At 28.3% G+C, this 24,865-nt stretch overlaps 2 protein-coding genes across 5 annotated transcripts in view; one reads left to right on the forward strand and one right to left on the reverse strand.

Annotated features, from left to right (window-relative positions):
- The window catches only part of Superdeath (Suppressor of ER stress-induced death), a 33,537-nt gene extending 21,903 nt beyond the window's left edge, over positions 1–11,634 (forward strand). For 3 of the 4 annotated variants that reach the window (XM_083089897.1, XM_083089899.1, XM_083089896.1), the window contains exons 2-15: positions 3,496–3,865; positions 4,885–5,189; positions 5,651–5,809; positions 6,277–6,576; positions 7,263–7,446; positions 7,677–7,833; positions 7,906–7,987; positions 8,163–8,346; positions 8,715–8,925; positions 9,277–9,554; positions 9,891–10,090; positions 10,342–10,653; positions 10,793–10,874; positions 11,104–11,634. In XM_083089897.1, coding sequence (XP_082946023.1) covers positions 3,509–3,865; positions 4,885–5,189; positions 5,651–5,809; positions 6,277–6,576; positions 7,263–7,446; positions 7,677–7,833; positions 7,906–7,987; positions 8,163–8,346; positions 8,715–8,925; positions 9,277–9,554; positions 9,891–10,090; positions 10,342–10,653; positions 10,793–10,874; positions 11,104–11,253 — 2,961 coding nt within the window. In that variant the 5' untranslated portion in view covers positions 3,496–3,508 and the 3' untranslated portion in view covers positions 11,254–11,634. Of the gene's footprint in view, positions 1–1,441; positions 1,464–3,495; positions 3,866–4,884; positions 5,190–5,650; positions 5,810–6,276; positions 6,577–7,262; positions 7,447–7,676; positions 7,834–7,905; positions 7,988–8,162; positions 8,347–8,714; positions 8,926–9,276; positions 9,555–9,890; positions 10,091–10,341; positions 10,654–10,792; positions 10,875–11,103 lie in introns of those variants that run through there. The other variant, XM_083089898.1, reaches the window with a different exon arrangement.
- A 736-nt stretch (positions 11,635–12,370) lies between these two features.
- Positions 12,371–23,086, reverse strand: LOC145966104 (aminopeptidase N-like). The gene is made up of 11 exons (XM_083089900.1): positions 22,977–23,086; positions 21,988–22,411; positions 21,674–21,829; positions 21,091–21,568; positions 20,593–20,831; positions 19,750–20,114; positions 19,276–19,553; positions 18,876–19,063; positions 18,170–18,337; positions 16,753–16,905; positions 12,371–14,233 (listed from the first exon to the last, which is right to left on the reverse strand). The coding sequence occupies exons 1-11, from the start codon at positions 23,053–23,055 to the stop codon at positions 13,990–13,992; spliced, it is 2,772 nt and encodes a 923-aa protein (XP_082946026.1). The 5' UTR covers positions 23,056–23,086; the 3' UTR covers positions 12,371–13,989.
- Positions 23,087–24,865: the final 1,779 nt, after the last annotated feature.

The raw sequence follows: 24,865 nt of genomic DNA on the forward strand, positions 1-24,865 counted from the left end.
ATGAGATGTATATGTGATGTTCACTACAGTTAATTACAATACAAAGAAACTATACTACCACAGACTAATATTATCACAAGCTTCTTATATTGTATATTTTGCGACGCAAAACTTGCACGACTGATTATTTAGCGGTCGTTTTTAACGAGGAAATGCAAGTAATTTATTGGCCAATAATTTACAGGTAGAAAGTAAACTGTCGACAGGTGGGAAACATGTGGCCAAGTATTTATCTCTCTCTTGACGATTCGTGGTATAAAGTGTTTGCTGAATTCGGCATAGTATTTCTTTATTTAAATTCAAACGAATAAATTAGGCAACGCGTGTGAGAAAGTGCTTCATTTTATTTATATAATTATGGCAAATAGATACGAATATCTATGTGCAATCTATATATATTGTTATATTTTGTATATATACAAGGACATTTTAATAAATAAAACTGTTTTCTCATGATAGGAATTTAGTACCTTATTTATTGAAATGTCCTAGTGTGTACACTCACACACACGCACACACACACACACACACGTATACACATACACATACAATTAGACATCAATCTATAAATTTTGTTTACATAAGCAAAAACTGATTATTTTTGCTTTGTAATATGGAAATATGTCTCTTTCTATTATCTATAATTACTAGTATAATATATTCAAGGAGAGTTATATTGGAGGACATTTTCATGTAGGAAATTTTTGTCAATTTTATTTCATTTATGCAGCATCAATTCGCGTAATAGTCATCTTTTATTCAAGTTAAATCGTTGTCTCGGTTAGAATGCAAAGTTGTGTTATGCGTGTAAGATTATTTCACGCCGGTGCAAGAACCTTACATCAATTCAGGCATGCCATTCGCGTTTCCTTGACACGCTCACTCGAAGCGTTTGGAACGTGAAATTACTTTCAATGATTGGTTGCCTTCACCCGATTTACGCGAGATATAAAATTTTTTATGTACAATGATCTCGCGAAAATTGTTGCTCTTGTTTTGATACGTTTATGATTATCATAATTCAAATACTTTTCCACAATTTCAAAGTTTAAATGATGTATTTGTATAGATTAACTAGTCAAAATGTCAAATTGTTTCAATTATTCAGTCTACTTTTTTTATACATTTCTAGTCTGATTAATTTTTAATATAAATATATGATTATAATATTTTTCTTCAGCTATAAACAGCTAAAACAGATCTGGTTCTACTGTCTAGATGTATATATATACTGTTTTGACCTACTGGGAAATTCTATACAAACACATTATGCGCACGTATTCTATACCAATATTATAATTCTATATCAATATTAGAAAAATATTAAATGAATATTTAAATTATATTGACGTTTTATAAACCATTTTGAATATAACTTCTGTACATTTTTACAATTTTACAGAAATAGACATAGAAATAAATACACGTGGCATTTTTTTAATGTGAGGCATATCATTGTAACGGTAATTATATGTGTGTTATCTTTTCAAATTATTTTGGCTAATTTCTGTGTGCTGTTTTATCGTACGTAGTATTATACTACGTAGTAAATATACTATTTTATGTGTTATTTTATCAAATGCTGTATTAAATATTTATATCAGAATATTTTCACTTTTCAACCATTTTACATTTTCACTTTCTCTTTTTCTCTTTCTCTTTATATTTCTTTGCTAAAGATGACAACAGATATAACGTGTAAATCTTCAGATATAAATTTAAATTTTAGATATCAATTTAAAGTAGTTGAATCTTCCTATTATTCTATCATTTTCAAAGATTCGTACATTATCTGCTATTTTCAAATTAATATAAACAAATATATGTATGCGACCTTCAATAGTAATGTTTACGATGATATTATATGTTATATTCGATATTGTAATTCGAATTTGTAATTTTCATATATATATAAATAAGTGTAAAGGAGAATTTCAATTCTATACACAGAGTATATATAGAAATCTTGGAATCCTTGATCTTGACTTTAATAACGAGAAACCTTGAAAAAATTTACGCCTGTATATAGGCAAAGTATCGAAAAATTTAAGCCTGTATATAGGCAAAGTATCGAAAAAGATTACTGTTGTAATTCTCTTTAGTATTCAACATTAATTAATAAAATGATAATATAATTTCGAGGAATTATAAACAAACATTTAAGTAAATAATAAGATGTCAAAAGAAGTAAATAAGTAAATTCTATATTATTTTATTTTTGAACTGTACAACTTCTAATTAAATGTTTAAAACAAAATTTTATACCTCAAACATTTACTAAAGACTACTCTTTATTACAATTACTTTATTACTCTTATTTTACAATTTTAATAATGCAATATATCTTTGAATCTCTTTTGAGTGAATGATTTTCTTTTTCTCTCTTTTTAAAGATAGAATGAAAATTGAAATTTGAGAAATTACTTTCCATCGACATAAAAATCATAATATTGAAAATTATAAAAACAATAAAAATGTGAAAAACAATTAATTAACTATGATATTGAATTATATTAAGAGTATATTGATTAAAAAATTACATTTTTATATCTATTTATAAAAATAAATATTCTTTTAAGAAAATTTTTTCTCTTTTTTAAAATTAAAGTGAAACAACATGCAAGATATCTACGGAGAACAAATAGAGATCAAATCAGCTAGTATTTCAATAGTATTTATTTATATTCTTTGAATTAACAATATAAATTTTAAAATTAAACGTTAATTTTTATTGATTTGTAGAAAACAAAATATGTCGATTTATAAAACATTCTATTCTAATTTTTTGAACTATATTATAAGAAAAATAACATAAAGATAAGAACAGAAATAAAATAGATTAAAATATGTATAAGAGTATATATAGAATAATAATATTATTGAAAGAAATACTCATTATTTAAATTAGGTAATTCGCCAAAAAAAAAGATAGGAAAAGAAATTTCAAACTTATATAAATCTTGATACAAAAGTATGTAAATGAATACATTATAAGCTTAAATAAATGATATTAGTTAATTAACTAAAGCTGATATATAAGCTGAATAATCAGAATTTATTTCTGAAATAAAATATAGTAATTGTTAAAAAATAAGATACATATTGCTTTAGGAAATTTATTATATTATTTAAAATTATTATACATTGTTTGTATATATCTTTCCTTTATTACTTGCATTTTAATATCAGTTACTTACTTTCCAAATTTATTAATGCATTTCGATAAATAAGTATAAATAATAATAATAAGTATAATAATAATAACAATAAGTATAATAGCGCAATGACATAATGCGCTCAATTATCAGTCGAACGCATTATCTCATTGCGCTATTATACTTGTTGTTATCGAAATGCATTAGTAATTTTGAAATGTAACCAATAGAGCAGATAACTAAATGTAGAAAAGAAAAAAAGTTAATGTACATTTATCGCAATAATTAGCATAAATTGAAGGAAGAAGATTAAAAAATGCATATACTTTTTTCTTTTTAGGTTTACACATGATATGACTCAGTCCCGCGAGGTACTGGCAATGATGGATGCGCACACAACTACATTCGGACGCAAGAAAGGTTGTACAATTTCCCGGTGTGGTGTCTTCTTCTTGGGAGCATTTTTTCTGATTAGTCTGGTTGTCACCGGTTTGTTGGTGTATCATTTTGCGCCTTGTCTCACGGAAAAACAAGTCAACCAATGTGACGACTTTTTCGACAATTCACTTTTGCCGAGCGGAAAGGGTTTTTCATCAACGCCTATAAAGAAGAAAATAGATGTTAGATTACCAAAGGCAGTTGTACCCAATTCATACGAATTATGGCTGATACCCTTCATATGGGAGGGTAACTTCACCTTTCACGGCGAGGTAACATTTTTCAATTTCGCAGTGTATTTCATAACAAGTGAAAAGATTTCTAAACATGTCATTAGAAATCTTTTTTTATATAACATTATTTATATTTCTTTTATTTTAGAATTCAACTTATAATTTATACATATTTATATTTCTGTACAATAAATAAAATATATAAATAAGTAAAAAAGTAAATAAAAATTATTATCTATTATAGTAATATATATGTATATATATATTTTTTTTTCTTTTTCTTTTATTTATATAAAATTAATATAAAATAATAGCAAAGGAATAAGAAAAATGCAAACTCAAGTTTGACTCCTGTAATTTATTTAAAATTTTTATGGCAATACTTTCTGTAATTTATAAAGTTATGTTAATTGAATATCCATGTTTAATTAGCGATTGATTATTTAATAAGCAATTGTAAATATTTCGGCATTTTCCAAAGTATTTCCTCTTTTTGTGAGATTTCTTCACGTGATTTTAGTGGACAAACTGGTTTAATGTGCTATTATATATGTCAGCTTTCTATAGTGAATCATAATGTTTTTTTACATAATGTTTTTTACTTAATTCTTAATTCTGTAGATAAACCGACACATAAAGAAACGCACGTAGTAGCGATTGACAACCGTTCACTTTCATATATCGAATCTATAGGGAATATATGTATGAGCACACAGGTCACGTGCGTTTCAAGCTTAACTTCCCGTCAAGTTTCTTTTTCGTTCTTTTCACTTTCTTCTGTACCGTTTGTTTTCAGCTCTCGATATTGCTAACGAGAAATGTTTAAATATTTTGGAATCATATAGAATGTTACTTTGAAATCTAAAAATGTAATGATAATATCGTACTAATAAAACAGTTAGAAACTTAAAACTTGATTAAAAATCCAGTATCTAAGATTTTGAAGAAAATTGAAGAAACATACATATTATCTTATAAAAGCTGTTTAATATACAAAAAATTATTTTATATAAAAAGAATAGAAACATTTTTTATTTATCATATTATCTCATATTTAGGTCAAGATTTTGGTGAATGTGACGTTAGATACGAACAATGTCACACTTCACGCCGTGGACATGAAGATTGATGAAGGCTTTACAAATATCAGGGAATATTCTGCCAACAGCAACAAGACTAACAATAAGATAATCAGGATCGTGGAGCAGAGAAACGATACCGAGAGGCAATTTCACGTGATTAAAACGTCGGACACGTTGAGCAGAGGCAAACAATACGTGGTGCATCTCAAGTTCATTGGCTATCTGAACGATTATCTGCAAGGTTTTTACAGAAGCTCGTACATGGCCGGCAATCAGACAAAGTAAGTGGCACCGTGATGGAATTTTTATAGTCGATATAAATTTAGAGTTGTTTCTTCATACATTTCGTTCAGTTAAATGTGGAATTACATTTCGAGCAAACATTTTGATATGCAAAGTTATTTTATTTATTATTGAGTTCTAAACATAAACTATAACAAATAGAGAAAATTTAATTAAGACAAAGCTGTACTATATTACTATATTATAAGCAAATGTGAGCGTCCGGGAGACATAAAATTTGAAATTACTTTCTTCAAGTTTGCAAAACTTACGTTGAAGTTTTCAATTTTTAACGTTATCATAATCATGTTTATCATTGTGAAATATTTTCGTTAATATAAAAGGAGTGATTATCCTTTGAATATCTCGCGTTGTGGTCGCATATTTGGCTTACGTGCGTGAGCTCAAACAAGGACTGCTGTCGGCTGTTTGCCAAAGGTATCTCTATTCTGCATTATAGATGGATCGCCACGACTCAGTTCCAAGCAACGGATGCGCGCCGTGCTTTTCCGTGCTTCGATGAGCCGGCTTTGAAAGCCAAGTTCCAAATCAACATAGCACGTCCCAAAAACATGACATCTATTTCGAATATGCCCATAGAAGGGGCACCGATGCCAGTGTGAGTAATTGTGCATGCCATACTGTTATACATGACACTATATTGCGGCATTTCGTATTACAGATTCGATTCAAATTCACATTTTTCAGATATGATTTTCTTGCATGATTTTCCGCGCGTATGAATTTTCTTGTTCTACTTCAAATTTTTGTTTAGCGCAAAGTATACAGAATATAAAATTTAATTCGAAATAGTTTATTTGTTATACAAACTGATAAATCTTGACATAACTTAATTACAAAAATACTTATAATTTTATTATTTAAATTACAAAATTTTACTTCTGTTGATTAAACAAAAATAAGAACAATTAACAGAGTAATTCATAATATGTGCAGGATGAGAAATACATAAAGTGAAATAAATAAATTTTTTTTATAAAGCGTTAATTTTGAAAAATTGATTTACAAAAATTATTTATTTAAGTGAGAATTTTATCAAAAAAATTTTTATTATTTAACATTCAGGCCCGGTTTACACACGTATGTATGGGATCATTACGAGCGTTCAGTACCAATGTCTACATATTTGGTCGCCTTCATAGTTTCTGACTTTGATGTACGGAGATCGGAAGATGGTAACTTTGGAGTTTGGGCGCGCCACGATGCCATTAATCAATCGCAATATAGCTTGAACATTGGACCGAAAATTCTCAAATACTACGAAGAGTATTTCCAGATCAAGTTTCCTTTGCCAAAGATGGATATGGTTGCGTTACCTGACTTCTCCGCCGGTGCTATGGAAAATTGGGGCTTAATAACTTATAGGTAAGGATACCAGATACATACTGATATTTATAATTATTTTTGAAACGCGATATTATGTTCCTCGTTTTTCTTTCTATTTATCTATTTTGCTATATGAAATAAAAGTATATCATCAATTCCATTATCTCATAAATATTACCAAGGGAGTTTCAATGTATAAAAATTATTGGAATATTTAATAATAATTGGAATATTTAATAATAAATAATTTATTAATAATAAATAGTTGTATTTTTTATATATGTTATTTAATTATTTATATCGAAAAGAAATAAAATCATTTTAGTTATCACTTTATTTAGTATATTTAGATTTGTTAGATTATGATATTCAAGAAGATAATATATGAATGGCGAATAAATATAAATATTTTTATAATTTTGCTTCAAGAATAGAAATTATTTTATGTATATGTGTATAAAAATATATTTTTTATAATAAAAAATTTATGAATGGTTATCTAAATTTTGAATTGACTAATAAATAGCATTTAACAAGTTAAATTATGAATATAAATGTTTCTTCACATACTGAGATATCGCAATATTCTCTTACGATTAATTCAAATAATATAAAACAATTTTTATTATATATATATATATATATATATACATTATTATTATTATATGTTATGTTGATATTTAAAAGAGGCGGCAGAGAGTTAATTTGTAATTTTGTTTATTTAGAGAGACAGCAATGTTGTACCAAGAAGGCATATCGACCAGTAGTAATAAACAGCGAGTAGCCACCGTGGTATCTCATGAGCTCGCGCATCAGTGGTTTGGAAATTTAGTGACACCAAGTTGGTGGACAGATCTTTGGTTGAATGAAGGTTTCGCCAGTTATGTTGAATACATCGGTATAGATGCGGTAAAATCCGTTTTTAAACGATGCTAAATTACACATTGCACTACGAATTATAATACTTTCAAAATACCGGTTGAAGAAATTTGATGTTAAATATTTTGAGCATATTTAAAAATTATGCCACGTTTACCTTTTATTATTTAATATAAAAATATATAATTATAAATTTATTATATATATATATATATATATATATATATATATGTATATGTATATATTTGTTCTTGGAACAGGTAGAACCGTCGTGGAAAGTCCTGGAGCAATTTGTCGTCCATGAGCTTCAAAATGTGTTTGGTCTCGATGCTTTGGAATCTTCTCATCCTATATCCATCGAAGTTGGCCATCCTGACGAAATCAATGAAATTTTTGACAGAATTTCTTACGGAAAAGGTACTTGACGAATTACACGCACTATAATAATTTTAATAATTAGTGTATTTATATCTATCGAAATTTTTCCAGGTGCTTCCATAATAAGAATGATGGATCATTTTCTTACAACAAAAGTCTTTAAACAAGGTTTAACTAATTATTTGAATGAAAAGTGAGTAAAAATTAATTAATATTTTCATCTTTTATAATTTTTGCATTTAAAATGATTTAAAATATGTATGGTAATTAACATTTCCTGTCTTTTTTCTTTCAATATTATAAATATAAAATTTTGCAAATGAATTTTTGCAACTGAGCTATTTCTGCTATTTCTGTATATTTAATAGAGCTTATCAAAGTGCTGAGCAAAATGATTTGTGGCATGCTTTGACTCAGCAAGCTCACAAAGACAAGGTACTTGAACCAAGCGTAACCGTTAAAGAGATTATGGATACTTGGACCTTACAAACCGGTTTTCCTGTAATCACTGTCACGCGAAACTACAACAACAATAGTGCAACGCTGACGCAGGTTTTTACAGATTATATAATAATTGAATAAAACATTAATAAGCAGGTAACAAACAGTTTCTAAAATAACGCGTCTGATTCACATAATTATTTTCTATTTGAGAAATATAATAAAGATATGCTATTATAAATATTATATATATATATATATATATATATATATATATAATTTTTTAAATTATATATATATATATATTATTTAAAAAATATTTTAAAAATTATAAAATGTAAAACGTATAAGTGTAAGTGTAAGTGTAAGTGTAAGTGAAAGATATTAAAATACAATATTGTTGCAAAAAATTATTCCATTGACAATTGTTTTAAGTAATTTATTATAAATGTATTACATGCATCATTTGTTTCTCGCAGGAACGCTTTCTGCTTCGTAATGGCACCACAAAGGTTACTACATCTCCGTCGGAACCATTATGGTGGGTACCCATCACTTATACGAGCGAGAAGCAATTAAACTTCAAGAACACTCAACCCATGAAATGGATGAAAGCGGAACACTCGATTATCCTCAACGATTTGGGTATAAGCTCATCTGAGTGGATACTTTTCAATGTGCAAGAAACTGGTAATTATATTATGTTTAGATGAAAAAATCATATTTTTATGTCACAAAAATCAAAGCCACCTTTAATAAAATATTTATTTTCAATTTTCCAAGAAAATAACTTTTTAAATAATTTTGATTAAATTATAAGATTATTATTTTAATATCAAAATTTTTGCCTGATAAATAATATGAATTTCGAAATAAATTTGAAAAGGAAATTGTAAATTTAAATAAGAAACTCTTTGGTTCTCTTTTTTAAGAGACAAGATATTCTTGAAATATTCTAAAAAGTAACAGATTTATCCACTTTTTGTCCGCTATTATGGAAACACAAGCGTCACATCACATTGTAATATATTTATGAAACAGGATACTACAGAGTAAATTATGATAGAACAAACTGGCAGATGATAATCAAGCAATTAAACAAACAAAATTTCAAAGATATCTCGACAATTAATCGAGCACAGTTGATTGATGATGCTCTTAATCTGGCTCGAGCTGGCAATCTCAACTACAGCATTGCTCTTGATGTTACATCTTATTTGGCTCACGAAACAGAATATTTACCTTGGAAAGCAGCTTTCAGTGCCATTAACTACCTCAATGACATGCTCATAAAAACGCAGGGTTACGATAAATTCAGGGTAAATACTTATCGAACAAAAATTTTAACGAAAAATAGTAAAACTTTAAACTGTTAGTTGTTTAACTTTTGAAAAACTTTCTGGTTTAATATTTTATTTCGATACACATATAATGTATCTCTTTTTATAGCTTTTAATCATATATTATTTCTAAAACATATAAGTTGATCTTTTTGAACGCAACAATGTAATTAATTCTATGTTATAAAGACGTTTTCAATACGAGATATAAAATTGTGACTGAACTAAAACTAAATTTATATGCAATTCGATGCATAAATAAAATATGCAATGTGCAAGAAATGTGTAATTTATAACTGTTAATAAATTCTTCAGTTGTACGTGTTAAAACTATTGGACAATGTGTACAAACAAGTCGGTTTCATTGACAAGATGGGAGATCCTCAACTGACTGTTTTTACTCGAATTGATGTTTTAAATTGGGCGTGTAATTTCGGCCATGAAGATTGCGTTGGAAACGCTGTTCAACAATTCAACAATTGGCGTCATACTCCTAATCCGAACGTCAACAATCCGTAAGTGAAAACGTCACGACATGTGATAAGGCTAGATTATCAATCGAGTCCTTTGCACATCATTTGGTATATTACTATTATTAAAAGATAATCGGAACGAATGAGTTATGTGATTTCCATCAACATATGTAAAGATACAATCATATTATTTCAAAAACTCCATATTACTTTTAAAGAATAATTAATAAAATTATTTACAATTAATATATGGTATTTATATTTTTGTGGCTATTTAAAGTTTTGTGTTTTAGGATCTCACCGAATTTGAAGGGTGTGGTTTATTGCACAGCTATTCGAATGGGTGGACAAATTGAATGGGATTTCGCTTGGCAGCGATATCGAGCAACTAATGTAGGATCGGAGAAGGATCTGCTTCTGCAAGCGCTGGGTTGCACGAGAGAGACATGGCTGCTGAATCGATACTTAGATTGGGCTATTACAGAAAATTCAGGAATCAGAAAACAGGATGTCGCCCGAGTTTTTGGATCAGTCGCAAGTAACGTCATTGGTCAGCCGATCGCGTTTAATTACTTTAGAAACAAATGGACGCGCCTCAGGGAATAGTAAGTAATATCTTTATATTTCTATGTATTCTGCGTCACGATCGCAGAAAGATTTCCTAAAATACAAATTTGAAGATACAAATTTTTTTCTCTTATTTGTTAAATATTTAATATAACGCAAATATTTTATTATTTTCAGTTTTGGAACGTCACTATTATCCATCAATAACATCGTAAAGTCGTCAACTAGAGGAATAAATACAAGATATGAATTAAAAGATGTAAGTTGAATATTAGAAATAATTCAATAAATCTACGAGTAGTCTAGATAAAGATAATAATGTTAAAACTCCTATTCGATAAATTCAAAAAATTTATGGACCAGCATTCATCGCTTAAGTTCACAGTTTATGAAGAAATCTCACAATGCTGCATTTTGAGATATTTTGAGAATAAGAAAATTTGCAATAGATATACATTCTCGTTTTCATGATATTATGTTTTTTCTAGCTTCTGGAATTCGCAACTGAACATATAAACGAACTTGGTACTGCAAGGCGAACCATACAACAAACAGTGGAGCAAGCGGAAGCCAACATACGATGGATTGATAACAATCATGCAATAATTCGCGATTGGTTACAGAGGAACACCGCGTAGTGATTGATCTCGACAAAAAATTAAACGATCTTTCGTGTGATAATGATATCGCGCACGTCGATTTTTTGTTGAATTTTACTGTAGCATCAAAGTGATGTGACGGAAATTCGTCCATATGGAATAGATTGTAGATGAGATATATGGAGTGAAATTGCGAAACAATTATGGTTGGATTGTATGAGAATATTATGTGTTTTTTGTATGTATTTGTAAATATACCGGAGGAAAAGATCAGCATTATTGTATGTAAATGATATTTATGAAGATAGCGAGGAGTGAAATGGCTCTCCTGCGTGGTGTGTTTTCTCGATTATATCGTTAGACTATAAAATGTATGGGAAGAGTGTGATAACACATAAATGGGAAGAGTGTGATAACATACGTCTCGTTACAATACAATCCTTATTTACATGATTATTATTATAGATATCAATTTACAAGTAAAGAATTTCACTATTCAAACAAGTAGCAGAAAAGATAAACACATATACATACATATTTGGAGTAACAATTAGTAAATATTATAAGAGATAAAGAACTTATCGTAAAATTATTAATTCTAAAATTGTATGTGTTTCAGTTAATCAGCTGAAAATCAATTTATATAATCTTGTCATTTTGAAAAATACGCTAAAAATATGTTAAATTAAATTAACATGATATATTCGTAAAGAACAATAAATTAGTGCGAAGTGATAATTAACACGAATATTATCGAAGATACTTATATCTAATTAAACAAATATATATTAATTCGATGTTTATAATTGTTGATTATTGTAATAATCTAATTCTATACATATATAAAAATGAGAAAAAAATTGATTTATTCTATTAATGAAAGTCGCATTTTCTTATAGCGACTATTGAAATATTCAATATGATACATGATATTAAAATTAATAAAATATTTTTGATCGCACATTAATAAAGACAATAAAAAGATTTATATATATACATGTATATTGTGATCAAATATACATATTTTAAAAATTGCTTAAAAAATCAAATATTGTCTAACATAATTTAATTCTTTATGTACTTAGAATTTTAAAGAGTTCTCTATTCTCAGTACATGAATACTTGCTGCAGAACTGCTAATTACAGATTACTAAATAATTCGTATGCGATAAGATTTTGATTATTTATTCAAGATTTGCAATGCGACTACTTTTTCGTGATTGTCTGTATTTTATCACGACAGTAACCGATTAAAAATATATAATACCGCTTTATTTTGAAAACATTGCACATTGTATGGCTACAAAAAATAAAATTGTATCGATTTTTACAAATTTTATTGTATGCATTATTTTGTTTTTTTTTATTAATATTGAAATATTTCAATTTCAACTTTAATATTTATATATATACATACATATACATACATATATATAAATATGCGCTTTATCCAGATAGAAATTAAATGCAGTTTCTGATTGATTATTGAGCAGTTATGTTGACTTTTTTCTACTAATTGAACGGAAAAACTGTTTAGTATCTCAATCAAGATATAACACTTTTCATGTTACTGCATAGAAAAAGTGTAACAAGTGTACAAAATCTGAATTCAGTTATTTCATAGTAAATGAACAAATAGAAATCTTGTAAGGATTTTACTCACATATTATACAATAAAATTGCTTTAACTAATTTTGCCCAGTTGCTATGCAATATTTCTATATATATAAAAAAACCAGTAATACCGGGATAGTACCGAGCCTAATGTTTAATCAAATTGCATGAATTTTTACCAGCATAATTATAGTTATTTATTATTTAATAAATTGTAATTAAAAAATCCCAAAATAAATTATAATAAAAAAGTCTCAAATTTAAAAAAGAAATATCTTTTTCAAATACAAAAATTTAGTGTAAAAATGATAACATTAAATTAATACACTCCAACAGTTTCTTGATCAAACTAACAATAATATAAATTATATTCTTTAAATGAACGTTAAACTTTATATGCAATGTTGGCCCAATTATCAAAATTAATTTGAAGTGCGAAGACACAACAAAAAAATATTTAGTTTAATTTATATTACGAAATATTGAATATTTTAAAACAAATTAATTATCGATCGACATATTATTTGGTCGTCCTCTTTCAAACGACAATTCGAGAGAGAAAATAGTAATGCGAGACGCTTCGAGTTCCTTTTTGAAATGCGAAAAGTATAGAAAAACAATTTGTTATGATCCTTCATGATAATTAATAATTAACTTTTATCGACGGGTAATTGTATTACAATGATAGGTCTTTGTCAAAGAGCGTCTATGTATGTGTCGCGATTTATTATAAGTACGAATCAAAGAGAAAAGATAAAAATTACAAATTATTTTGCGTTGCGATCTTTACTGATAATAATTATTATGTGACAAATGCGCACAACAAAAAAGAGCCAATGAACATTATGGAAAAAAAAAACAATTAAAAAACTTCGAAACTCGCGAGGGGATTTTGATATATCTTCGAATACTGATGAAATTTGTTTTTTATTTTTAAGAATAGAAATGGGCACACATATTTCTTTTAACATATATATAAATTTAAATTTAAAAGTCAATGTGTTTCAATCAGCCATTATCGTATGATGTCAATTTCCGCCGAGTGCAAAACTATTTGCTTTGTCTGTTGTACAACGTCAGTTTCAATCTTGACGTGTCCGTCGACGGTGAAATTTCCTACCTCAAGATAAGGCGTAACGGATATGACATATTTTTTGGGACTTATATTCGTTGGTGATATTTCTTCCCTTCTTGTACACGTAGCCATCGAATGATAGAAACCGAAGCGGATTTATACCACTCCAATTCGTATCTAGCGATTTTTAAAGAAGACTCTAAAGATTCGAAGATCGGCGCGAATTCTGTCTTGTTTATGAGATTTTGAAATTTCTCCACTAATCTAGGTGTGGAAAAATGTTGCGAAGCTCCATCGAGAATTGTGGCTATCGTACTCTGGCCTCCATAACTAAAAAAATAGCGTGCTTATAAAATCAATTCAAAGTCATATTTCTTTTTACGCGTTTAATGATATTATGTATTTAATCGACATTTCGTATCGCATAGCTCAAAAATATTTTTAAGAAGATATATAATATAATGGGTGAGATACGTATTAATATATTATTAACATTTTATCCGTTGTAAATGTGACTTGAATATTATTTGTATTCTGTTTCTACGCATTTGTATAAAGTATTATACATAAACTACTCAAAAGAATCTAGGGAACACTTTTCATACCCTAAAAATTGGGCTATTTTTAAACCGCTGAAACTCGTCGACAAATCATCGTAGAAAAAAAATTAAAAAAGCATTTTGAAGCATGAAGTTTCAACTTTAACGCGCTATCGGTGGTTTTTTAAAAATCTTTTATTTTCCTTATTCTGCGCTTTAAAAAGGAACACACTGTTTAGTTCCTTAAAATTATGTAATTTTAACACGCTGCAACTTGATGAAAGAAATTTTTTTCGAGAAATTCAACTCAAGCTCTATAAATTACAATATTTTCTCTGTAAAATGCTTTTTTAAAAATCTTTCTACGATTTTTTTTGACCTAGTAATGCGATTTTGAAAATAAACCAGTATTTTTTAGATATGATATCGATACTCGGTGAAAAATCATCGTAGATGAAAAATAAAAAAAGCATTTTGAAGCTTGAAACTTCAACTTTAACGCGCTATCGTTAGATTTTTTAAATTTTTTATCTTCTTTTTTCTGCGCTTTAGAAAAGAACATTGTGTTTTTCCTTAAAATTACGTTTCTTTGACACTCTGCAGTTCGATAAAAAAATTTTTCTCAAAAAATTTAACTCAAGATCCATAAACTACAATATTTTACCTACAAAACGCTTTTTTAAGAACTTTCCTACGATTTTTTTTGACCGAGCTACATAACTTCGAAACCAATATGTAAAATGATGTATACCGCCGGCATTAGCGTTATCCAATGTGCACCACGTGGAGGTTGCCGATCGAATTTTGCATATCATGTGTAGTGTATGTGTGTGTGTGTGTGTGTGTGTGTGTGTGTGTGTGTGTGTGTTACATAGCAGAAATAAGGACCCCACAATTCGTCACTCCTGCAGTATTTAATGACTCCAAACCCTCTCTGCTCTCTCTCTCTCTCTCTCTGTGCGTGTGCGTGTGTGTGTGTGCTAGCACGCGTGCGCGCGTGAGTGCATATGTGTTTAATAGCGTGTGTTACCTCCTCTCTGATCAATTACCGCTTGCAGACGCTTTTGCATGTTTATGCATCTTCGTATTAGTTCTTGCGGAATTTGGCGCCAAATTCCGCAAGATCAGAGAGGAGGTAACACACGCTATTAAACACATATGCACTCACGCGCGCACGCGTGCTGGCACACACACACACACACACACACACACACACACACACACACACACAGAGAGAGAGAGAGAGAGAGAGAGAGAGAGAGAGAGAGAGAGAGAGAGAGAGAGAGAGAGAGAGAGAGAGAGAGAGAGAGAGAGAGAGAGAGAGAGAGAGAGAGAGAGAGAGAGAGAGAGCAGAGAGAGCAGAGAGAAAGAGAGAGAGAAAGCAGAGAGGGTTTGGAGTCATTAAATACTGCAGGAGTGACGAACTGCGGGGTCCTTATCTCTGCTATGTAACACACACACACACACACATACACACACACACACACACACACACACACACACACTACACATGATGTGCAAAATCCGATCGGCAATCTCCACGTGATGCACATTGGATAACGCTAATGCCGGCGGTATACATCATTTTACATATTGGTTTCGAAGTTATGTAGCTCGGTCAAAAAAAATCGTAGGAAAGTTTTTAAAAAAGCGTTTTGTAGGTAAAATGTTGTAGTTTATGGATCTTAAGTTGAATTTTTTCAAAAAAATTTTTTTATCGAACTGCAGAGTGTCAAGAAACGTAATTTTAAGGAAAAACACAATGTTCTTTTCTAAAGCGCAGAAAAAAGAAGATAAAAAATTTAAAAAATCTAACGATAGCGCGTTAAAGTTGAAGTTTCAAGCTTCAAAATGCTTTTTTTATTTTTCATCTACGATGATTTTTCACCGAGTATCGATATCATATCTAAAAAATACTGGTTTATTTTCAAAATCGCATTACTAGGTCAACAAAAATCATAGAAAGATTTTTAGAAAAGCATTTTACAGAGAAAATGTTGTAATTTATAGAGCTTGAATTGAATTTCTCGAGAAAAATTTCTTTCATCAAGTTGCAGCCTGTCAAAAATACATAATTTTAAGGAACTAAACAGTGTGTTCCTTTTTGAAGCGCAGAAAAAGGAAGATAAAAGATTTTTAAAAAACCACCGATAGCGCGTTAAAGTTGAAACTTCATGCTTCAAAATTCTTTTTTAATTTTTTTTCTACGATGATTTTTCGACGAGTTTCAGCGGTTTGAAAATAGCCCAATTTTTAGGGTATGAAAAGTGTTCCCTAGATTCTTTTGAGTAGTGTATAAAAAGATCTTACTATTTCTCCATTTCTTTGTAATGCTTCTCAACAAATTCAAGAATATATTCAGCGCCAGTCAAACCAGAATTATAAACGGCAGCGAAGACGTTTGTACTGTCTTGTTTACGAATTCGATTGTTTGCGTAATCGCTGATGGCATATCCTAAGTACCTGTGAATATAAAATTAATAATAATTAATTTCTAAATACAATATTATATCGAGACACATGACTATAATCAATCGCGCTGCTATTTTCTTGCCATGTGAATGATTATACTACATGACCATATTATGCCACATGATTGATTATACAAACAAATTAGCTATCAACTCATCATTATATAAATATACTTAATTAAATAAATATGTCAATATATAAATATACTTAATTAAAATATATTTTGCTCTTAAGACTTATGTTAATCAATCAAACAAATGTTATGAAAATAATGTCAGGAGAGTGCTTATTATCTCCAATGATGTGTCTTTAATTATATTTTGTAATAATATTTTTATATATTAACCCCTTCACTGTCAGTGATCCCTATAGGGGCCAAAAAAATTCGTGCCACTTTTGCTTCATAACCTCTATAGGGGCATCTTGAAAAAAATATGTTATTACTATTACGATTTGGTTGTCCTTAGGTATTTTAAGGTTTCTGAGGTCGCTGAATTCGAATCTGAAATCAGAATTTCGAACTTCTAAATAGCGGATCAAAATTAAAAATAATTTTGGGTTTGAATAAAAATGGGTTTCTTATCGTTTTTGGGGTCGCCGAATTCGAATCTAATATCAGATTTTCCAAATTAAAAATTGCAAATTTAATATGGCGGACCAGAACAAATAGTTGCCATACATAAAAGATGTACACTTTTTTCTTTAATTACTTATAAATCCAGCTATCTGCCGAATCCAGAGTCACGAATTATCAAATCAAGCTGTTTGCACAGAAGTGGAAACGTATACCAGTTTTCAAGAAATAAAAACAATAAAAAAACGGAGTCAATATAACCGCCACGTCCTCGATTCGTAACTCTGGATTCGGCAGAGAGCGGAATTTAAAAATAATTGAAGAGAGAAATATACAACCTTTATGTCTGTCAACTATTTGTTCGAACTCTGGTCCGCCATATTGGCTATTTTCAATTTGGAAAATCTGATATTAGCTTTTGATTTTGCAACCCCAAAAATGATATACATTTTTATTTAAATCCAAAATTATTTTGAATTTTGATCCGCCATATTGGATTCACCATTTTGAATTTTGTAATTCTGGCTTCAGATTCGGATTCGGCGACCTCAATAATATTTATACTGACGTATTCATGCAATTTTAAAAACTTTTTCTTCAACACACTTTTGGCACGGAAAGTTTCTTTTCGGTTGACAGTGAAGGGGTTAAGGAAGAATACTTTCACGTTTAAAGTTTTACTTTTCTAAAATGGTGGTATTCAAGCTGCATCCAAGAGCGTTCATAATCACTGTTTGGTCGGTGACATAATTGGAATTCAAATATTGTTTCCACAAAAATTCCCAGTCTTCATGAGTTCCATATCTTGCGGCAACGCAATATGATGTAGACCTTTCATTCGGCTTAATACTATCGAATATTAAGATTATTTCATTTATTAATGTAATTAATTTAAATACTCGACTTTATTATACATATATATATATATATATATATATATATATATACATACATATATATATACAGGGTGTCCCAGGTATCTTCCGTCCAAAAAAAAGGCAGATTCTCTGGCCAATTTAAAAACGATTTTTCCTCAGCGAAAATGTCGCGGCACTAATAGTTTTCGAGTTATAAACGATTGAAAATAAAGGGTTTTTCGCAAACTAAGGCTTATGGGAATAAAATATTAATAAAGTCACATTCTTTAGTTAATTTTAGGTAGAGTTTACTTTAATAGAATTTTAATTTAAGGCTTAGTTAGAAAGATACATGATGACAAAAATTGGGAATATGCAAAAAATAATGATCTCCCTCGACATTTTCGCTGAGGAAAAATCGTTTTTAAATTGGCCAGAGAATCTGCCTTTAAAATATCAAGTGGTAGTTTCGGGACACCCTGTATATAATATGAAAATCATAAGAAAAGTAATCGCTTTTATGTTCTTACGGAATAGTAGTATTTGTTTTCCACTGTTTAAACTTCTTCATATAAACTGTTATACATTCATCGTCATCTAAATTGCAAGCCCAATTATTTATCTCTCGTCGTAATAAAATTGTTAACCTGTCATCATTTGCGCTATCTTCGTAACCTAATTTTTTGCGTTTATCATGCAGAAGAGACAGAACGTATTCCTAAAAACATAAAATAGCATTAATAGATTTGCTACATTTATTGGATGAAAAGAAAAGTTGTTTTGTCATTACACTTATGCTATTTTTTTTATATTAAAATTTATATAAATTTTTTTACTTCAGTCTATGACTATTACAGTAGAGATCGTAAATGTTTTTGTATTTAATTATGCGTAATATATTTGATGTGATCTTTAGTAACTTAGACTAACTTTGAATAAAAAATGTTCTTCGTATCCTGCAAATCGTTTATTTAAATAATCCAAACCATTGAGTGCTGCTTTAAAGGGCAAATAATTCGTTTCCTGTTTAAGATACATTAGTCCGTTCAAAACTGTTTCGTAATTTTGAAGTCCTGCTCTACCCAAATTTAACAAATCGTCTACGATACCGGCTCTATTTAATACGTGAATCTCATTGAATTTGTCGCTATTTAAGACATTGAAAATACGCTGCCAGCCATCATAATTATAATTAACTCGATAGAAACCTGTAATAAATATTAAAGCTATTTTTTAAGCAATTTCTGTCGATATAAAATATTTTAATTTAAAATATTTATTTTACTATTAACTTTCCGTTTTTGACAATTTAATCATAATTACTGTTTAATTATAATATTTTAATTGCAATATTTTTCGATATCCAACATTATAAATGTTTAATTATAAATTTGTTTTACTAACCCGATGATTGAACGTTGAATATCACCCATTCTTTCGGATCAATTTTAAGATCTATAGTATCTTTTTCAGTGGACAGCCAAACCTTCGCAAGAGTATTATTAAAATTTGGTTCGGTTTGTGTAACCCATGTAAGCGGCACCCACCATGTGACATTTGTAGAAGTTTTATTTAAGTTTCTTAGAAGAAAGCGTTGTTGAGTAATATGGAGTACGCCTTTGTCATCGATATTGACTGATACAACGGGGTATCCAGCTTGTGTAGTCCAAGTATCCATTATTGTTTTCACTGCAGCGGATTGTTGTAGATGAGTACGATTTTCTATTGCCTCCCATAAAGCATCTGGATGGCCTAATCCTTCTTCTTTGCTAAAGAATTTATTATGTATGTAATAATTGTATATTGATAGAAAGGAAAAACTTTTGCATTTTTTCAAATTCCTTATATGAATCAATTTTAGTAGATATGTATAATTTACATTAATATGTATCTAATTTATAATTACCCAATAATTTTAAAATTAAATAGTAATAATTTATTCGCTTATTCGCAAAGTTTTCATTAAGAAATATTAATGCAATACTAAAATAATAAAGAGTTATTTATATAAAATTTATCTATTATCTAGATATTTTAATTAAAAATTTATATTGATTAATATGTGTCAATATTAGTTAATCTAATTCTTTTTCTAATGTCATTATTGTATTAGTTACTTTTAGAAATTAATTGATTTAACCTTATATATATAATTTTAAATGTTTTTGTACCTTAAATCGAATTTTTATCAAAGCTAAGAAATAAATAAAATATAATAAATTGTATAATTCCTTATGGAACATTTACTTATTATGTATGTAATCGCGTAATGCGAGTTCGAAGATGCGAGTTCCAAACATAAAGCTCATCATACGGACAATGCTAGCTGCCTTTGCATAGGTGACAGGATCTCCTATTTCCTCGAGTTGTGATTGATTAGAAACTTCTCGAGTCATTGATTGAGAAGAATCAAGACCGTCCGCTATTAAAGCAGATTCGTGCTGTTCCACTACAAATTGTTCTTTCATGTTCCATGATTTTTCAACCTAGGCATTAGAAAGATAAAAAAATTATGAATTCGATTTCTTTAAAAATGTAAATATAAAATTTCTGTTTTTTAAATTATTGTGTGCCAGTATTATGATGTCAAGAATCGATTATTGATTTTCAACAATATTATGTGCAAGTATGTCGTAAATTATATAAGATCAAAATTGTATAAATTATTCAGACTAAATCTAAATCTAATTTCTTTTTAATTAAATTTGACTGTGATTCTATAACGATAAAATATTTTGCCCTTACTTCCGCTGTACCAAAATATTCAAAATATCTAGCGAATGCTTCACTAAGCCAGAGATAGCTCCACCATTCTGGTGTCACTAGATTTCCAAACCACATATGCGTGAGCTCGTGAACAATTACGGAAGCCACGCTCTGTTGTGCCAGTACCGATGATTCTTTCTCGTCGTACAACATTTTAGGCTCGCGATATGTCACCAATCCCCAATTTTCCATGGCTCCGGTTTGAGTAGCTCCGAAATCGGGTACAGCTATCATGTCCATTTTAGGAAGGTGATATTTTTGCTGGAACATGTTACCGAGTAACTCTAAAGCTGTAGTACCAATCTTCAAAGCGTAATTCGTTTGATCGATGACGGATGGCCTGGACCACACTTGAAACTTATCTTGGTTAACAAAACTAAATTCCGAAATAACAAATGCCACTAGGTAGGTGGACATAGGGACACTTTCCTGGAAGGTGTCCCAAAACTGATCTTTCCTTTAAAAAATAAAAAATTTGAGTTAGGAATAGTATTAAAACAAGAAGTCAATTTAACAGCATATTTATAATGAACCATATATTCTGCATTTTTCTAATACTTACAATTTTTCAGTGTTTATTAAAGGCATATTGCTGACGCATTTATATTTTTGGTCTCTTGATATGCGAATCGTGAATTTTGCCTTAAAACTAGGCTCATCGAAGCATGGGAATGCATGTCTCGCGTATGTTTTTGAAAACTGTGTTGCAGCCAGCCACCTAAAAGATTTGTACTAGAAGTTTCTATGAATTTATATTGATCTGATATTTCAAAGATTATGTGCATATTTATACTTTGTTTAGTTTATGCTTTTTTATAATTTTGTAATTTTATTAACATAAAATAGATTCTACAAATTGACATATATATTACTTACTTGATCTGATCATCTTTATCGAAGTAAGAACTTCTATAAAATCCGATCATATTATCATTCAAGATACCATTATAATCGAAAGCAATTAGTATCTGCGATTCTTTCTTAAGAGTTTCGGAAACGATAAGGGTGTATTTTTCAGTGTTTTTATCATGTATAACATGCTCAATGTTAACAGTTTTATTTTCCAATAAAACGGATTGATTTACAATTTGGATATTTCCTTTATGTAGCGTAATTTTGTCAGTTTCGTTTTTTACAACAGCGGTAATTTTTACGAAGCCCTCAAATGTAAAATTTTCTTTTAATTTTGGTACAAGTATGATTTCGTAGGAAATAGGTTTAATAGATATTGGTAATCTATAATCATCATTTTGTGATATCTCATGAGATTGAGAAAATTCCATATTTTGTGTACGTATATCTGCAACAAAATAAATATGCTATATTATATCAGTTTGTTGCAAATTACTGTACATGAATCAATAAATTTACAAAAAAGATATTTTTGTAAATTTATTGACTCATGTACAACTGATATAATATAGCAAATATAAAATATAGCATATTTATTTATAATTCTAAATATTTGTAATGAGTATATAGTTTTATATATAAATATTCTATTCAATTATTATAATTTCATAAGTCTAACTAATTTGAAATACGAATTCTTACGACAAACGTTAAATATGTAATTTTCTGTTCTATTAACGTTTTTGGAATTTACTTTCATGTTTATTGTGAAATATGCAGTATAAGTTGTAAAATATGTTGTATAAGTTGTAAAATATATAGTATAATTTTATAAAATTAATCAAGAACGTACTAAAGTATCATATACAAAACAGTTTATATACAAAATATAATGATGTTCTATATATTTTCTATTCTTTAATGTTACTTTTTTAGTAATATATGATTTGAGATATAAATTAATATAAAATATATTAGTATATTTATTGAATATAAGATATAGATAGAATTACCTTCAGCGGAAAATTCTCCTGTATCTTCTCTGAACAATATGATTAAGATGCAAAGTAACAGATATTTCCGATAGATCATTCCGTAACAGATATTTCCGATAGATCTAAAAGACAAATATATAGTTTTTTTAAATTTTAAACTCTGTCAGCAATTAATTAATTACGCCATAGAATTCGCAGAGTTTAATATAAAGTTTGTTATCTTATCTAAATATATAAAATAGTACTGTTTTTTTAGAAGATAAAGAATTTTAATAATTTAGAAATTATTTCTCTTAACTTTATTAACTGTTTTATCGCATATTTTACTATTATTGTTTTTTTTCATAAATAAATCACGTTTTATTTCACAAATGAATGTTTACGAAGAAAGATAAGCAAAAATTATATTTGCAGTAATATTGAGTTTTAGAAGAATTCTTTCAATTTTACTAATATATCAGTCACGTTTAAATAAAATAAATTTAGTAAAAAATTTATTATAAATTTATTATAGTAAACAATATTCGATTTTCACAACACGTTTCTGAATGTATTCACAACATGTTTCTGAATAATTCGCTCGTTTAGTTCTCGGTACAATTCTCAAATAACAGATTGCTATATGCGATTTTGATCTCTTTCTGATACTGCTTGGATTATCTATCATATCATCTATTATCTTATCATAAATTTAATGAAGAACAACGTCATTTTTCATTTTAAATTATGTTATCGCGTTTTGTTACTTACAAAAATGTTATTTGCTACTGCATTCACTAATTAAATAACTGGAAAAGAAATTACACAAAAATAAAAGATTTATATTAATCTCCGAAAGAAAAAGACTCATCAACAATTATATCAGTATATTATGCACATTTGATAAGCTATTCATAAATCAATCTAAACTTATTGATAATAATCTAGATTAATGCAATAAAAATCTTTATAATTGTAAGTATAATGTATACTTAATCACATTATAATTAATATTCATTATACATTAAAATATAATATTTTTAATAAAAATATAATGTTTTTTGTTTATTTAAAACATAAGTATAGTGTATTATTTCTTTTATATATTATTTCTTTTATAAATCAAATACAGATTGCAATAAAGTACTCTAAAAATCTTGCGTTTTTAAAACTTATAATATTTTTTATAATATTTTTGCGATTTAAATATATGTATTGTGTTACATTTTTAAAATTATATTTATTAATTTTTAATTTAATAACGAATAAAGTAGTAAAAACGAAATGTATGCAATCACACAATTGTTAAATTTATAAGTTAATAATGTAATAAATATTATTTTATAAATTTTAGTTTTTTAATAAATCTACTATATGGCATTTAATAATATCTGATTTTTTCCCTCAATCTTTGATATACATATACATATGCGCGTTATTTATTATTTAATAAACTGTAATTAAAAAATTTCAAATTTAAAAAAGAAATATCTTCTCCAAATATGAAACCTTAGCGTAAAATGATAATATTAAATTAATATACTTCGACAGTTTCTTGATTAAGTAACAGTAAGTATAAATTATATTCTTTAAATGAACGTTAGATTTTATATGTAATGCTGGCCCAAACATTAAAATTAATTTGAAATACAAGAAGACACAACAAATAAAATATTTATGTATATCTAAATTTATATTACAAAAAGTTGGATATTTTGAAATAAATTAATTGTCATACTGTATCTGGCTATCATTTTTCTCGATATATTATTGAGGTATATTGTTAAGATCGATATATATTATTTGGTCGTCTTATTGTTATTCGAACGGCGCGACTCGAGAAAGAAAATAGCAATGCAAGACATTTCGAATTCTTTTTTGAAACACAATCGCGATAAGTATAAAAAAATAATTTGCTATGATTATTA

This window comes from Camponotus vicinus, unplaced genomic scaffold (assembly GCF_025532165.1).
Source record: "Camponotus vicinus isolate PSW18456_S1 unplaced genomic scaffold, iyCamVici1.0 SCAF_2, whole genome shotgun sequence".
Taxonomy (NCBI): domain Eukaryota; kingdom Metazoa; phylum Arthropoda; class Insecta; order Hymenoptera; family Formicidae; genus Camponotus; species Camponotus vicinus.

Coding starts and splice junctions, on each gene's coding strand:
- LOC145966104 (XM_083089900.1), bottom strand. CDS start 23,055: ATGATCTATCGGAAATATCTGTTACTTTGCATCTTAATCATATTGTTC. Junction 18,338..18,875: donor AAAACAAATACTACTATTCC/GTAAGAACATAA, acceptor AATATTCGATAG/TATTAAGCCGAATGAAAGGT. Junction 16,906..18,169: donor AATACCACCATTTTAGAAAA/GTAAAACTTTAA, acceptor TTATATTCACAG/GTACTTAGGATATGCCATCA.